This window comes from Temnothorax americanus, unplaced genomic scaffold (genome assembly GCF_048541705.1).
Source record: "Temnothorax americanus isolate GAGA-0224 unplaced genomic scaffold, ASM4854170v1 Scaffold11, whole genome shotgun sequence".
NCBI classification, from domain to species: domain Eukaryota; kingdom Metazoa; phylum Arthropoda; class Insecta; order Hymenoptera; family Formicidae; genus Temnothorax; species Temnothorax americanus.
In genome coordinates, this window is record NW_027509242.1 from 2,665,490 (window position 1) to 2,682,490 (window position 17,001).

General features: G+C 37.0%; 2 protein-coding genes across 3 annotated transcripts in view; one reads left to right on the forward strand and one right to left on the reverse strand.

Annotated features, from left to right (window-relative positions):
• The window catches only part of LOC143908376 (uncharacterized), a 244,935-nt gene that overhangs the window by 201,768 nt on the left and 26,166 nt on the right, over window positions 1–17,001 (reverse strand). The gene's annotated exons all lie outside the window — the stretch shown is intronic.
• LOC143906025 (uncharacterized) lies at window positions 6,913–14,701 on the forward strand. Its single transcript, XM_077421771.1, has 5 exons — window positions 6,913–7,150; window positions 13,083–13,269; window positions 13,413–13,567; window positions 13,653–13,772; window positions 13,948–14,701. The coding sequence occupies exons 1-5, from the start codon at window positions 7,131–7,133 to the stop codon at window positions 14,141–14,143; spliced, it is 678 nt and encodes a 225-aa protein (XP_077277897.1). The 5' UTR covers window positions 6,913–7,130; the 3' UTR covers window positions 14,144–14,701.

The window sequence follows — 17,001 nt, forward strand, 5'->3', positions numbered from 1 at the left end:
TATAATTGATTTATTTATAATTAAACATGGTGATATATTAAATTATTATTGTGATAAAAATAAACAAAAAACAGAAACATAGAGAAAGAGAAGAAAGAGATAAAGAAGAAGAAGTGTAAGGTAAAGAGGATAGAAGGAAAGAGAGAAATCAAGGAGCATAGTTGCACTACTGGTGTCCTAAGGTGAACCATGGGCGCAGGAATTTAGGGACACCGTTTCCGACGCGTGCAGCAATTTTCACACGTCTAATATTATCCTTTATTAATCACACGTCATAATTTTAGTATCGAAACTTTCAGGAAACTTAAACTTCATTTTTTATACAATAAAAACGAATTTTGCTTCAAACCGCATGTTTACAAGATTATTTAAAGTAACGATGTCAAAACGTCACGACAACTGATACTACGTGTCGAATTTTCGCTGAGCTGAACTCGACTTCAAAATCGATTAAACAATCCACGAATGTAAGTAACGGTGGCCAACGAGGCGAACTCGTGTTAACGTACGGCGCGAATTCAGGATTCTCGCCGCAGACGCGCGTGCAACTTCGGATACAGCTTGCTCGCGCGAGAAGCAGACGAGGAGACAAAGGCAGAACGAAGCGGACGAGACAGAGGCAGAATACGCGAGTACGAGGAACAGATAAAGTCGGGACAGGCGACGATGACGCGAACGCGTCTCGCTTACAGTGCGAGGGCGGTGGATTTTTTTCTCATCTTTTTGCAGACCGTGATTGAAAGGAGCAGCACGTACGGTGCTTCGCGAAGAATCTCTTTTACTGCCGATCGCTATAGGAATTATTCCTATCCTTCAAAGATGTGTCTTCCAGATAAGAATACGAAGAAACTGCGAAAAATCGCCAAGCTCTCTTCGCACCAACTATAACTATATGTACTAAATACATGAATAAGAGAAGTTTCCGCGTGGAAGAGGTATTTTTTCCGAAGCGGAATGTCCTTCAAAAAAAAATTGACTGTTGAATTATAAATCGAGAATAGCTAATTTGCTAAATCGCCTGCGATTTTAAGACATTAGGATAAAAATAATTATCTTAATCATGACGAAGAAATGACACGAGTGTTTTCATGTCAATATTTCTTGTTCTTGCATTGTCGATGCAACGAAGATAAAGTAAAACAGGTATAAATTCAAGATATTTACAATATAAAATATATAAAATCGAGATATTTATCAGATAATATAGAAACTGTTTTGTACGAAAATAATTTAATAACAAGCAGAAATATTTGGAAAGACGATACGCAAAAAATTGCACGTATAAGAAATATATAGATTAACTCAATTATTTCGCAGATTTAAACTAAATTCAACTTGTTTATGTCGTCGCACCACCGTGTCACGTGTCGCACAATTTCAAACTTGAAACAATGAAGAACGCCACGATTGCGGTTAAATCGAATCGCGGCCGAATCCGATCTCTCGCTGCCGCAGAGTCCAATCTTTGCGTTGCACTCACCATAATTTTTCGCTGAGATCGGCGTCGACGAGAGGTGAACGATACCGTTGCACGGTCGCGCGCGAGAACGAAGAAACGTGCTTCACTCGCGACGCGCGTAATCGCAGCACTGTGCACGCGTTGCGATTCGAAACAGAGCGGCGCGACTCCCAGCCCGATCTCGGCGCGGAAAAACCAAGCGCGGGTAGCGACCGGTAGCGTGCCGGGTCCGGAGCCGGAGCATCAGGAGCGAAACGGGACGGACGATGGACCCGACAGCGACGCAACAAGTGACAGCCTCCGCCGCGCGGCTCGTAGACGCTCGTAGTTCGCGGCGAGATGCGTGCGCTCGTCGATGGCGCCACTTCTCGAACTCTGGCGGATTTCCTTTGATTTTTGTCTTGAAAATATTTGGAAGGATATCCAGAATAAAAAAAAGGAAGAAAAAGAAAAAGGAAAAAACTTTCACTCTCATGAGATCGTTATGTATAATTTATACTTTGTGTGCACGCAGAGCGACAAAAAATAATGAAATTAGGATGAATATGAAAACCGAAGCGCGCAGAATAATGCGTTTTTAATTTATCTCTTTTCGAATGGTCTCTCTCTTTTAGAAATTCAATATATTATTTATACGATGCGTGTGATAGACTGTCGAAGAAGTTTCTTGAAAATCCTGCTAGCTTTCAATTCCTATAGAATAGCATTCCTTCTGACAAAATTAAATGCATAACGAAAATGTTGATATTTTAAGTTCAATTTCAATTTCGAAAAACAGAATATATTAAAGTCAGATTACGACTATAAAGGAAATAATTTATTATAACAACTCTTTTTTTGAAGACGAAGTGGTATGATTTAGGCAAAAATATTGTTATACTTGTTATTGATCTTAAAACGTTGATGTCAAAATATAAATTTTATGTTACGTATATTAATAATTTAATTATTAATTAAGAAAATAATTAATTAATATATTTATCAGGAAAATACTATACAGAAGTTAAACACTAGCAAAATTTTCGAGAAACTTTCTTTGGAAATTTATACGTTTGTTAAATTTTTTATTTGAAAAAGGAATTTAAAACGCGTTCACACACACACACATCAAGACTCTCTCTCTTTCTTTGATATCTCGAAATTCTAAAACTCAATCTTCATTAATTTACCGACGCGGACGGAATGATTACTGACCATAGATTTTAATGTCTTTCTCAACCTATCCTAAAACTATGTTCATATATATTAAGTTAATTAAGTATTTTTAGCACAGTTTTATTAGTCTCATTGTCATTAAAATTTTGACAAAAATTTCGTATCTAATTATTATTAAATAATAAATTATGTACAATATTACGCATGATGTATAGAATACACCGTTGGTAAGCACAATGTTGATAAAATAGTTTCTGAAATTTATGTTCATAAATTGACTTCATGTTTAATTTATAAACGATAAAGATAGATTTTTATAAAATTGTTGAAAAATAGAATGTTTTGCAAGAGATCTATACATTTTAAAGTAATAAATTTTTCTCTAAGTTTTTTCTACTTTCTTCAAACGTTTCTGATACTTAAAACTAAATAAAAACAGGAAAAAGTTGGATGCTTTAGTCACAATTTTACAAAATTTTAAAAAATACATAATAACTAAAAAATTATTTAGCTTGTATTTGCTTAACGATACACCCGGTAGATGACAGCACAAATACCGTATAGGACTCTATGCATGCTCGTAATGGACTTAAGAAAGTTCTATCGTTTCGCGTGAAAAGAAAACAGAAACTCTTGAAAGTTATTTAATTTTTATATAGTTTAAACAAGAGAACATTTTTTTACACAACTAATTTTATGACAAACTTAGAAACTAACTTAAAATAATTTTAAAATTTATTTAATGTATCTAGTAAACATATATTTATATAACGTCGTTAATGTCAAATATATAGAAAAAAAACTATATCTACTAATCAAGTTTTGTTATGCAAACCGATGTTTTCTTCGAACGTGAATTGTCTCATAAATACAATGTTTAATTTTGCTAATGCATTTTATATTATGTTCAAAATAATCGTTCTTTTGTACTGTCATGTCAAGTATCGATTTCTCATCGAAAATTAATTAGGCGCGCGACAAACTGGCGCCGCTCAAAGTAATTAAACCTGATCTTATTACAGAAGTAAAAAATCGATGAGTTGGTGGCTCGATCGAGTGGATAGATCGGATCGATCGAAATAAACGAGCCGAGCCAATCACTCATCTAACAAGCTGCAGGCGATACGTAAATTGATGTATATCTGTCATTTGGACATATTAACAAAAATAGCAGAAACTTTCTTTTCGAGGTGCAATTCGATCCCGATGTGGCGCCTAGCCGAATATTTACTTGATGCTCTCTTTCAAGAGCGTAAAGAAATCACTTACGACAGATTACAAATTGATGTAAAACTCGCTTGCGTTTCATTCGGATAGGCGCTTTCTTATTCTTTTATGAATGTCTGTCCCTTTTGAGATTAATATAGTATTACATACTTTCTCCTTCCTTATTCGTTATTTCTCTTGACATATTCCTATATTTTCTATCTCGGTTTACTATTTTACTAATGCGCTAATAAATAAAAAACTTATGTATGCTTCATTAAAATCATATGTCTATTGCTTAGAAACCACATACATGTATAAATATGTATTGATAATAATCCCATTATTTGTTAAAAATTTCGTTATTTAAAACAGATGTTACAAATTGACATGAAATAATATTTTAAAAACATTATTATTATCTATCTCTTCCAACAATTGTGTTTTTATTGTCTTAAATTATTGAATACAATGTAGAATTTAAAGAATACTAATTTTGATTCTGAAAGAATATACTTCTTGCCGCAGAACGATTAAGAAAGCTTCGTAGATCGCTGCAATTTATATAGCCTTTGCAGCGACATTCGCAAACACAATCGCTTGAGGCATTAAAGAAATGTATTCAAGGAATACAAATTATATATATGCGTCGGAGAGTTTTTCTTCTCATTAATTTCTTTCAATTATCAGCTACATTCAACATGTATTGATGATTTTCTATCAAGTATATTATTTTTAATGAAAAATGACAATTAAAATTCTTAGTACCTATTAAGTTTGCTAATATTTCTCATGTCTATTCGTTTCTTATATTTCATACATATTGTTCGTAAGTTACTACCGCGAGAGGACTTGACGTTGTCGAAACTCCGATGACTATTCCACGATCTGCATAATGATGACCGATTCGGATTGAAGATCGTTCGCTCATAATAGCCGCGGAAATTCTGCTGGCGTTTATTTATCGCAAGATTCATATTTTTTCTTTTTATTTGTCGATTTTTTTGTGTTTGAGACTGCGCGTGAAACCTGCGTTGTTCGCATCGCCCAGCGTGTCAAGCGAAACGACCAGTTCTTCTCTCAGAAGAGCAAAACGAAAAAAAAGGAGTTTACCGCGATTTTCACGGCCGCCGAGAGAGACACTGGTCCCGCGATTTCTTTCATGTGACACGGAGACAAAACGAAACGGGCGATAGAGCACCGCCGTAGGAGCCAGCCAGCAGGGTGCCATGGCATTCTTGAACACAAAGTGCTGTAGGAGTCCGTGTCTTTACTTTCACTGCTCGCGGTCTGATCTAAGATATGTTGTCGCTCGCGGCAACATCATTTTGCATCCCGAAGCGCTGTCAGGATGGCCAAACGCGGCCACGAGCCAACACGAGAGAATAACAATCGAGTAATTTATGAATCTCGATCGACTAGATATAACAGCGTAATCGTTTTCGATCGCGATCGGTCTGTTCCGGCGTCCAGCCGGACAATACCTTTGCCGTTCGCATCGGCGACAAGACCGTCCATTGGAATTTGAATTTACATCGTGCTGGGCGAAGACGAGCTCACAGATTCCAGCGTGGCATAAATTTCGCGAAACGTGTGTGTGCGGCGCCGGCAATCGAGATAGTGAGGATGACAGAGAGAGTGAGACGGGGGAACATTGAAAAGAAGTAACAAGTGGGTATGCGGCGCGGATCGTCTTCTAAACCGCAGATGAAAGGGAAAGGAAGAATTACAGGAGAAGCTGTATGTACGCCTCCATCTCCTCAAGATTCGATCGCGGATGGCGGAGTGATAGTGAGAGAAAGAGATAGAAAAAAAGAGAAGGAAAAAAAATTGATATTCGATCATTCCTCTCAGAGATTTCACGGAAGGCTAGATCTGCCTGGTGCACATCCCTATAATCTACAGAATCATTAATTATCTCTGTTCATCAAAATATTATTTTATTAGATAATATTATTATATAATATAAGATAATATTACTTTTTTAGTTATATTAATTATATCCATTAATTATATCTAGACGTATGAGCAGCAGCATCATTGCTGCATGCCTCGTCTCTTATTGTCTCTTCAGATGCTACTTCTTACTGCATCTCATATTTTTTGCACTTTAATAAAATTATTATTTAAATTACGTAGTTATTAATTACTTAAAATAATATTATGCAAAGAGCGGTATAATATTTCTGAGCAAAATATTTTTATATATAAATTTGAATAACGCGCACGTCTAAATGCGATATCTTTCTTGTTGCGATGTATTGTAGCACACACACACACACACACACACACACACACACACACACACACACACACACACACACACACAAATGGCGTAATACATTTTAATTAAATAACCAAATTTAAAGTCATATGCACGTCGATTTCGATGATTGCTTGAAAATGCTATTTATAATACTGCATTTCGCGAGAAACAGTTAGTATTTCTTATCCAGAATTGCAGAATATTTATCTGAGATTTATCACGCGTTACGTATAAACTTTTGCGAAATAAAATAATACCTTCGAAAATATTGTCGCGTCAATTTATCGGGCAACGTGCCATCGCCATCGCCGGCATATATGGCAAATGTTCTGCAATCGAAATGTGAAAAGGTGCGCTATATTGCCCAAGACTGTCGACTCCTCTCCAAATATTTTAATGCTACTTGTTTAATACTCTAATATTAAAATATTTAGTGGAAATGGCTATGTCCAAAAGAAAATTCCCGATTACTAAAATACAAAGACTACTACGCAATAAATATGCAAGGTATCTTGCATTTTGATTTTATTGCATCGTCATATTAACATTCATCCTCTAAACATATCAATGGATTGTAGTGAGCTTAAAAGGTAACAAGTAAGTATATAAAGCGAGTAAGTGATCTACCGCTCAAAACTTGTTGGCTTTGTGCGAAAGCTAGCGTAAAAGCTCCGGGTACTCGCGACATTGCACACGTATTGTGCGACGTAAGGGGGTGAGTGTGCGGCGTATCAGATATCGGGGGTACCGCACATACGCTATCGCGAACGGCTTTAGCACGGGTGGTTGCTGGCAGAGTGAGAGTGCCATATATATAGAGAGAAGGGGAAACTCGACTCAGCACTCCAAAGTACACAGCCTCCGCGATTGCAGTGGTGTGCTCTTTCGGCTTCCTTCCACCAGGTTGTCGCCTGATATCCATTCCCTCGCGGGCCTCGCGCCAGTGGTAACAGTCGGCCACAGACCGGTGGTTTCCGCACGTTCGCAAGCCTCAGAAGGGCATTCGCAGAGGACCAACAGAATCCGCCCTAGGCCGCCGACACCATGAAACTTACGCTGTTCACGTGAGTACGCCGTCGACGGCTCACGCGATCTCGTGTTCACCGAGAATCACCGATTGGTTCAGTGCGAAAATGAAATCCATAATTTATAAGATTTTCAACTTCGCAATTTAAAGAGAATCTTTACAAGGTATGGATCTATTCATTTTCGCATAGACCTCATCGATTTCTTCTCCGATTCCAACTACTTTCATAATAACGAAATCGCAATCATGCCTCACTTTGACAGAGAATTGCATGCTTATACAATAAACTTGTCTATTTTCCTCGTCGTTTATGAGAACAGGTGGCAAATTCTTTTGTAATCTTATAGGTATACGCGGTTTGAAAGAATTAAGAAATAAATTACCCACTTGCAGTAATCGGGAAGCGAGATGGATTTACTTACGTGTATTACATTGTTCAGCAATAATAAACGATTGGAATAAGAAAGGGTTAATGACACTTAACAATTTAATCGTTCGCCCTTATAAAACACGATCGTGGATTATTCGCAGATCACTTTTAAGACAACCTGAATAATTTCAAGGCCGGTTACACATTCATGACTGAAAGGTATATGTATACGTTACCCGTATACGTCGTTTCAGGCTTAATATCTGTCATCCTGTTACCTGTAATCAAAATTGCTAACGCCTGCGGAAATTGCGGCTGCCCAGCGTCGATAACTTTCGATTGCGGATTTATGACGCTTAATATCCAATATATCCTGGATCGTTTAGCATGGTGTTTCCACACGGATTGAGGATAACGCATACCGGTTGTCGACCATAAAACACGTGCCCTGACTCTATAAGAAGTTATTCAATCACCGCGTTTTATAAACCGCGTCGCCTATTGATTACTTCACGCTACGCTCCCGTTCGACGACATTTCGATCGGATTCATACTCAGGCGGCTGCAAGCCGAGTATTAATAACGGGATGCAGAGAGGCACGTTATGCAAACGAACGACTGCAGTAGCTGCTTGGAGTCCTTTCCTGGTTCTGACCAGGAAACTGATTAGAAAAGTCGTAACGACAGTGAGAGCGCATAACAGCGATTATTATTGAAATTGATTAATAAATACATGTTCGTTTAATCGAGAAGAAATTCGTATAAATATAATCGTTACTTCTCCTTGACATTATACTAATGACCGTAGTAATATGTCTTCGTTCCTGATGTGTTACAAGTCGGCGTGAAAAAAAAAACTGAATTCGAAAGAGACATTTATTACTTATATTTTAATGTTTCTCCTGAAGCAACTTTTCTTAAGCACGTAATAAAAATGCTGCTTATAAATTCATATTACAGTCAAAGAAATGAGAAGATTCGAATAAAAAATACTAAAACAAACCGAGAGACATACAGAAAATAAAGCAAAAAAGAGAAAAGAAAAGAAACTAAAAGTTTTTAACTTAAAAAAAGAAAATATAAAAAAAGAGAAAATAAAAAATAATATTATATCTCAATTTACACAAAACATTTGTTATTTAATCAATTGTATTTTCAATAAAATTAAATTCCGTTTCAATTTTTCTTTAAAAAAAAGTTTGAAGCATTCCTTTTTTTCATAGAAGAAATGTATTCGTTGAAGTTGACGATAATCGCTTTGATTAAAATTCCATTGAAACTTGTATTGCAGAGATTTACAATTCCATCTTCAACTTGTGTGACAAACATAATAAATCTTTTCCACCGAACTAAAAAAAAAATGTGTAAAGAGACAAGCTAAAATGTCAAGAAATGCTAAAATATTAGAAAGAACACAATGGCGAGAGGAAGATGAGAAATATAAAAGGTGACAAGGTTTTTTATGCAGGACAAGAGCCCACGCACAAACGCTAACGGCATCCTGCAGGCGGAATATAATGCGAATGTAATCGCTTCCTTCCAAGGCGAAGTTCTAGCAAGTTCAGTGATCCCGCGTCACGGCGTGAAGTACAGTCGGATAAGACGATGAATTACTTCGTGAAATATAAATCAAGATTTGCGTACGTCGAGAGGTATTACGCTCTAACGCGAAACTATATTTCGCATTCGGACAGTTTCGCAGTCCCCCGCATACAACGAGGATTATACTCATTAATTACGCCCGAGTGGCTATTCTCGTTTACCGGTGAACCGGTTCGCTGTTAAAAAGAAAAAGTTAGATCACATATTCCACAGGTGGGTAAATCAATTGCACGAATATGACTTCTTTTGTGTTTCATTTTAACTTTCCACTACGACCTCTGTATCAATTATTGTCACTTCGTATCCTCGATATATTTTTTTTGAACCGCAAAAAACTCCGTACTTCTTTTGCTGCAAAAATATTTATGCATTCTCGAAATAAAATTCTTGACTGATAATAATGATAGTAATCACACATTTCTTATTACTTTATTAAGATAAAATCTTAAATTAGACATCAGAAAAATGGTAAAGAAAAAAATAAGACACGATTTCAAGAAGTTAAGAAATTACGACGATTTTAATGAGAATCAACCAGCGTGAATCAATCAGTGAGCATCACCGCATTACCATTTATATTATGACATAAAATAGACTTAAACATGTCATGAACGCAATTCTACATCTCGTTAATAATAATGAATCGGTAAGTTAATGTGGCTGCAACTTCCCTGCTGATTTAAATTAGATGCCTTCTATTGTTCAGCAATTCGTCATCAAAGTTATTTGAAATATTTTTCTATGTCAAATTAAAACCGAACCCAGGATTAATAATAAATAATTTTAATATATGAAACTTCTAATTGCTATGTATGCCAGAAAGTTGCAAGTTTTTTGCAATAATGCAAAATTTAATATGATATTAATCAAATTCGATTGTGCGCGATATATTTTTTATAAATACATATTTAAATAAAAGGAATGATTAATAAAATATTTTAAAAAATAATTGCAATCTACCTGCAAAATTATGGAATTTTAAAAGCAAAAGTAGAACAACAAAATTAAACTTAATCTTCAATGCTTATACTTTAATTAAAATGTACGGATTGTGTTACTCTAATCCCGTTAAGCGTAAACGGCAAATGTCCTTGCTAACGGTAAAAGCATGGTATCGCGTGATGAATAATGAGCAACAACGTTCGAAGAACTCAGGAGTCGGATTTTTATCTCCGACACAGAGAGAATATTCATCTAGAATATTAATGAAGCGCCAGCTAATGCATCCACAATACAAGAATATTCATCGAAGACGTTATCAAAGCACACTTTGATAAATGATACGCGTTATTTTCAATTAACTTCGCATACAGAGAACAGGCAGCGGAAAAATTTTTATTCTTCAGAGTGTGTCCTCTCAGCAAGGAGCTTGATCATTACTCGCGAATAAAAGACTTCTGTGCAGTGAGGTAATAGTGATTATAGCCAGAAGCATAAAGAAACTTGCGTCAAGAAACTGTTAAAGTGTAACCTTTAAAAGAGAATGAGAAGCTCGAAACTGTGAAAGTAAAAAAGAACACTTAGCTCAAAACGGTAAAAATGTTGATATTATAGCTGCGAGACTCATGCTTGTCACCGGATAAAAAATACTACTGTCCGGACGAATGGCATTTCCAAAAATTAATATATGTCAATGTTGCTTATAAAAATATTATATATAGATAATAGTATAATGAATGTAAACTGTGTTGTTATGCTTAAAATACATTCTATTCGCGATCTTACATCGTTCAACCCACATTGAAATTCGCGTATGGTTTACAAAGTTTTACAGACGTATTAAAATTTGAAATTTGTTAACAGCGCTCGTCGTAAAACGTTATACAAGGTAATCTTGAGAAATTTTGGCAAAATTATCATATCGCAGACGACGCTATTTGATCAATAGATGCATCTGGGAATCTGCTTACGAATTCTGCACGAGCAATGGCCAAGTTTGGACGTGTTGTAATATATCCTAAAATGTCTGTCTGTTGGGAATTGAGGACGCGAATACAACGGCACTGTAAATGTCGACTATCTGTGCGGAATTATTTATGTTATATTTTAATGCGAAAAAAAATACGAAATTTTTTTATAAATCTCGCGAATCATTACATAAAAATGTTTATCCGAATTATTTTAATGTAAATACTATAAAAAATAATTTATTTTCTATAAGTATCTCTCGCAAAGAATTCAAGTACGTCTTAACCCGATTATTAACGTCCCACGTGCCAATTTATCTATGTGAGCACGAGTATAATTAATGAATGAAAAGATAAATGGATGAATTAATTTCAAACGTAAATCAACTCTGATCGATAATTACCATCTCGCACTCGATGACTGAAGAAATAAAATTATATAACATATAACTTACACAGTTTTCGATCTGGATTCATATAGAGTAAACTCGAGTAAGATGGTCATAGAGGAAAGATGGCCAACACATGTTCATTCGATGTTTCATGACGAGCTAGATTGAAAGAACATAGGTTGGCCATCTTTCCTCTATGGCCGAGTTTACCCTACAAATAGCAGAATTATTTCCTGATATATATTGCAGGATATTAAAACTTGAAAATTACTATTAAAAAATACTTAGATTTAAAGAAACGACACGTTTTCTTTTTTTCAAACAATAACAAATTATCATCCGATTATCTTCAAGTGTCAAAGATGTCGTCATTGTTCTCGTTCCAATTCGCGTTTCGAATTCGTGCTTTCGCAATCGTCCAGCATGCGTATTCCTGCGGCGATCTATCGATCGAGATCGCCGGACTCGTCGACTCCCGCGGATCCCTCGAAATTTCTCCCCCTTTCTTTACTCGGGGCCCCGAGTTCGGCTGGTTTTCTTGACATTTGTGAGCCGCCTCACGTATGAATGTCCCGTCGTAACGGCGCGGCCAATCCTGAGCGCCACGGCGCGCGAGTTGCACGAGAACCGCGCAGAGAAAGTGAGTCCCGTGTACGTGAATGTCACAGGTCAACATCCACCTGGTATACGCGGATCTACTACGAGCGAACGCGAACGCGAACGCGACATGCGAACGAGCGGGCAGCGCGCCGCCGCACCGCGCCGAGCGTACGTAATAATCGTTGCAGCTCACGTCGTGAGTAGGATCTTTTGTCCTCGGATTCCTTTTTCGATCCTGGCGAAAGTTGCGACCGGACAACCGTCCTGCGTATGTCCTGGCGCAAAACTCGCGTATGTGAATTCGTTCGACGCTTCGACCCATTTTCGTTTCAAATAAGAAATAGAAACTCGACTCGCTGGCTTCCCGCAAATAAAAATTCTACGTTCGAGAAGCAGGTGGCTGTCGGGATTAAAAAATCTATTCGAAGGAAATTCTCGAAATCCGAAAGTCAGAAACAAGAATCAAAGAGAATTAAATAACGTAGGGATAAAAATTTAGATTGAAACGTGTACGTAAAATAGATGTTAAGTAATCTTACTCTCCAATAAAAAGATCTTCATTAAAAGATTATAATTAAAGATCGTCGAATCGAAATAATAAAAGTCATGATGTGAGTTATATAAGAAGTGAGTCTCGCGATACATAAAAAATGGCTCCTGCGTTTAAGTTCTTAAAATAACAACCGCATAATCTCGCGCGTTCCAGCTACTAAGTTCTCTAGGCAATATTTCGCCTTGCGTATACCGCTGTCTTCTAAGTGCAGCCTGTCAATTTAACCGCAATAAACGCCGTAAACTTGTTTCGCGACAGCCGCGGCGTTACGCTACTACTTGAATAACATACTTTTTTAAGCGCAAATAGCGGCAGCATAAGTTGTCACAATTTTCATGCGATCGTTCGATGGCTTGGCACTTTTCTCTCGATCTTTTACGTGTATTTTATAAAGAAATATAAATCTCTGTTTGAACGTGGTTATAACTGAACATTAAAAGAATTTTGCAATCTTGTGCTTTTTCTGAGAAGCGACGGGAACGTAAATTGGAAAAAGACGCTAGTATAGTGAGAAATTATAATTCACGTAAATGTGTTCTTTGCAGAATATTGGCCCTCTGTACAATAGCCGTCTGCAAATCAGCCGAAGAGGAATATGATTACGAGGAGGAGCCAGCAGCGCCCGCGCCGGTGACACCGGCGCCGACAAAACCAGCAGGTGGTCGACTGGGAGGTCTTCTATCTTCGAGAGGACGTGTCAATGTACCAAATGTAGGAAAAAAGAAAGCACCGGTGAGTTGAACATCTTTTAACGCGTTGTGCGACAATACGAAGTATAAAATTAAAATCATATTAAAATAAATTCAACATCTTTTAATCTCTCATTTACGAAAATATCTCTTCTATCTTTTTCTCTCTTTTTTTCCCCTCTCTAGGCACAATCAACAACATCAAAACCGGTAGAGCAAGCGCCCGAAGAAGAAGAGGTGGAAGGCGGAGACGCACTTGACGAAAATCAGGACGAAGCGCTCACGACGACGACTGAATCTGCGAAGAAACTTCGAAATAACGGTGGCGTCAGGCCCTTCAGGTAATTACTATATTTATACGGTAAAATATTCCGTAGACATGTTATCCGGATATTTTATAACAGGTATGCGCTTATGTAATTTCAGATCAAACGAGGATCTTTTGGCTGCCTTGAAGAGACGAAGAGCTCAAACTGGACCTAGTAGTCATTCACGTGAAACTGCCGCCACGCATTCTGCAGTGGAACATACCACAGTCAAGTCAAAGTAAAGCAATGTTTGAAAAAAAAAAAACAGATCTATGATTCTCAACAGTACAATGACTTCTATTTTAAAAGAATAACAGTATCTCATAAAGATAATTGTTTTAAACGTCGTATGTTTTTTTTACGCGAGACATATTATAATGTACATATTATAATGGCGCATGATATATTTCCAGAGCCAGCACAAACAATCGTAAGGCTAGCACAAGTAACGCAGGTAACGCAAGTAACGTAGGTAACGAGGCAAGAACATTAGGACGCGGCAGGTTCGGAGGAAGAGGAAAGACTGTTCAGGAGGAGGTTGAAGAGACCCAGCGGGAGGAAATCCAAGTAAAGCCAACTAAAGGCAACTCCTACCGCAGGCGCAGTTAAAGCGATCGCCAATTCGTGATAAGAGTTGCCTGAGCTTGTTGATTTCTTAGAACGCGCATCAATCGAATTCGACAACCGATCAGTGTCCGAAAACCGTCGTCTTTCTCACGATTTTCTTGTACGATTTTATAAAACAATCTTACTTGCCGAATTCTTAGGAACCGTAGATCCGGAATGCCGTAGTCTCGATTTCCGTGTATGCGAACTTTCGATACACAATTAATTACACTAAATAATTTTAGTACATTTTGTGCACGAGTCATATGGAGACATCACGTCTTTCTCGAACAATAACTTCGTTTATATCTTACCGCGCGATATTAAAAATATAAACGATCAACAGAAAGCTAGGAAGTATCGATTATTACGACGAGTGTTAATCGAAAAAAAGGAATGAGATCTTCCCCTTAGCCATACTAAGCTTCGATCGACGCGTGCATGTTGGGGATGATGGAGAAATGATGTGTACATAGCAAAACACTGTCATCCGTCAAGCACCTAAATCATCTATTGTATAAATGTAAATTAATGTGACAATAAAGTTTCTCTGGAAAGCGACTCTACTCCATGTAGTCTTTCAATTGTTCTCACAACATAAATCTTACTAAAGCGATACTTTATCATTAACACAGAATGGTAATTATGTTACACGAATATAGAGAAAACGGAATTTTTTAAATCAAATTTGAAACAAATTTATAAACTGAAATTAACTTCTATAATATTACATTTGTTTATACTTAGTCTTTTTATAGTGTATATTGAAGAAAATTTAAACTGTGATAACTAAATTCAGAATGCAAGGAAAAAAATAATATGATATGATATAATATGATTGTTTATTATTGCCTATTTTTAAATAGAATTTAAAATTTATTTGCGAGCAGATAATAAAGTACGACTATTTTTTATTTAGATTTCAATCAATTATCTCTAATGTATCTTTTCAATTAGTATAGACGTGCTGTAAAACTTGTTTCATTATGAGATATACTTTAATGATCTCACGAAAAAAATACAATAACTCATTGTTCTTCAAAACAAATATGAGATGTAATTGAAGAAAAATAAACGTCGTTGGATTACATCATCAGTCAAGTGTAAAATCTTAATTGTGTATAACAAAAAGTGCAAAACAACGTTCTGTTTGTGCGCGTACAAAATTTTATTTTTACCGAGAGAGAATCAAATAACATTTCTCTTTTGATTTTTGGGATATTTACATTACATTTATACAAGTAGGTAATTAATAATTAAAACAGTTAAATATTTATCTATATACTCAACTTGTCAGAAACATTCTTTTTATTTATTCTGTTTATAATTCACGCTATACATATTATTAGTTATTCACAGTTATTTGGCAGCAAACCGAAGAAAAAACTCGTAGGTAACTATTTATTACTTTTATTATTTCTTATACGCTTTTTTTCACTATTTTATCTTTTTGGAAGTCAGAAAGTAGACTTAAACTCGTAATTTATAGTTTGAGATTTAGGCGACTTTGTAACAAACGTATTCAATCCCTGACTCATCCGATCGGCGCCGGACGCCTTACGTTCTCCATTATTGTCCCGTCACAGTTCGCAAATGCCCGAGTCGTGTAAAAATAATGCACACGCATCCTCGCGGAATGTGCACACGGGAGAAAACGTCCTACGACGAACTTCGGAATGTTGGAGGCGTTTGGGGCGTGCACTCCCGCATTCTTACATTATGCGAGTGTGCCGCACGAGAAGTGCCGCATTACCACTCCCGAAACTCCGAAAGTTTGGTGCGACCGACCCACTTTATTGCCAATAAATAAATCCAATCACGACCTCTTCACAACGCTCGTTTAATGCCTTTCACCCCCATCGAAATGTCTCTTGCACACCCAAACTCACGATATGCAGAAATGTCTCGGTACGATCGACACGAAGCACGATTCAAGCTTTAAAAAGTAAAGTGCTTAAACAAGTCAGCTGTCGTTGTAACTATCAAGAAATAATATTAAAGAATATTCTAATTAAATGTAGTTTATGACACTAATGACAACGCAAACTATGTATATTATTCATAAAACAAATGTTTAAAGTGAGAGAGTACCAGTGATTCATCGTCGCTGAATATTGCACATCTTAACACACATATTGACTCTTACAACACATTGACAATAACGGGTTTTCGGCACAAAGGATTGGAATCCTGGAAACTACGATCGGCATCAGGTCGCGATACAAATCTGCGACTGAACTCCAAAACTAATCGAAACGTCGGCGTTTACATGACCTAAAGCGATTGTAATTCGTTCGTGAACACGAGAGCGCTGAACTTTAAAGTTCATCGTGGACTCAATTTTATCGGGCGGAGTTTATAGAGGGGATTTATGGTTTCGGCTGTCCTGTGCAGCCTTGGGTCGATTGCAAATCGCGATACGAAAGGGCCACGAACCGCCGAAGTATCCAAGGGAGAGATTGTGGATAAAATGCTAGAAAACGAAAAGAAACGAGGGAGAGAGAAAAAGGTAGTCACGACGGGGATCGTAAGAGCAGAGGTATATGACAGGAAAGTGAGAGAAGGTGGCATCTGGTCGGCCTTGAGGCGTTTACGAGAAACATTTCACTCACAAAGAACATCCGAGCCGCGTCCTGACACCGGGATGGCCACGTTTTGGCCACGAACGACGAAAGAGAAGGTGAAAAGGAGAGAAAAAACAACGAAAGCACGTCGGTGACTTGCGAGCAAAAGGATCGATGCTATTCTTAGAAGTCAGAGAAAAAAAGGAAATGTCATAGGTAGAACAAGACGTTTCGACCTGAAGAAACCTGCAAAAAATCTAGTTAAAAAATTGACATTTATAAGCTATACAGTGGGAG

What these genes read in the sequence shown, in the direction of transcription:
- LOC143906025 (XM_077421771.1), top strand. Translation starts at nt 7,131, where the DNA reads ATGAAACTTACGCTGTTCAC. An exon ending in ATGAAACTTACGCTGTTCAC is followed by an intron (nt 7,151 to 13,082) that starts GTGAGTACGCCG and finishes TGTTCTTTGCAG; the next exon opens with AATATTGGCCCTCTGTACAA. An exon ending in CATACCACAGTCAAGTCAAA is followed by an intron (nt 13,773 to 13,947) that starts GTAAAGCAATGT and finishes ATATATTTCCAG; the next exon opens with AGCCAGCACAAACAATCGTA.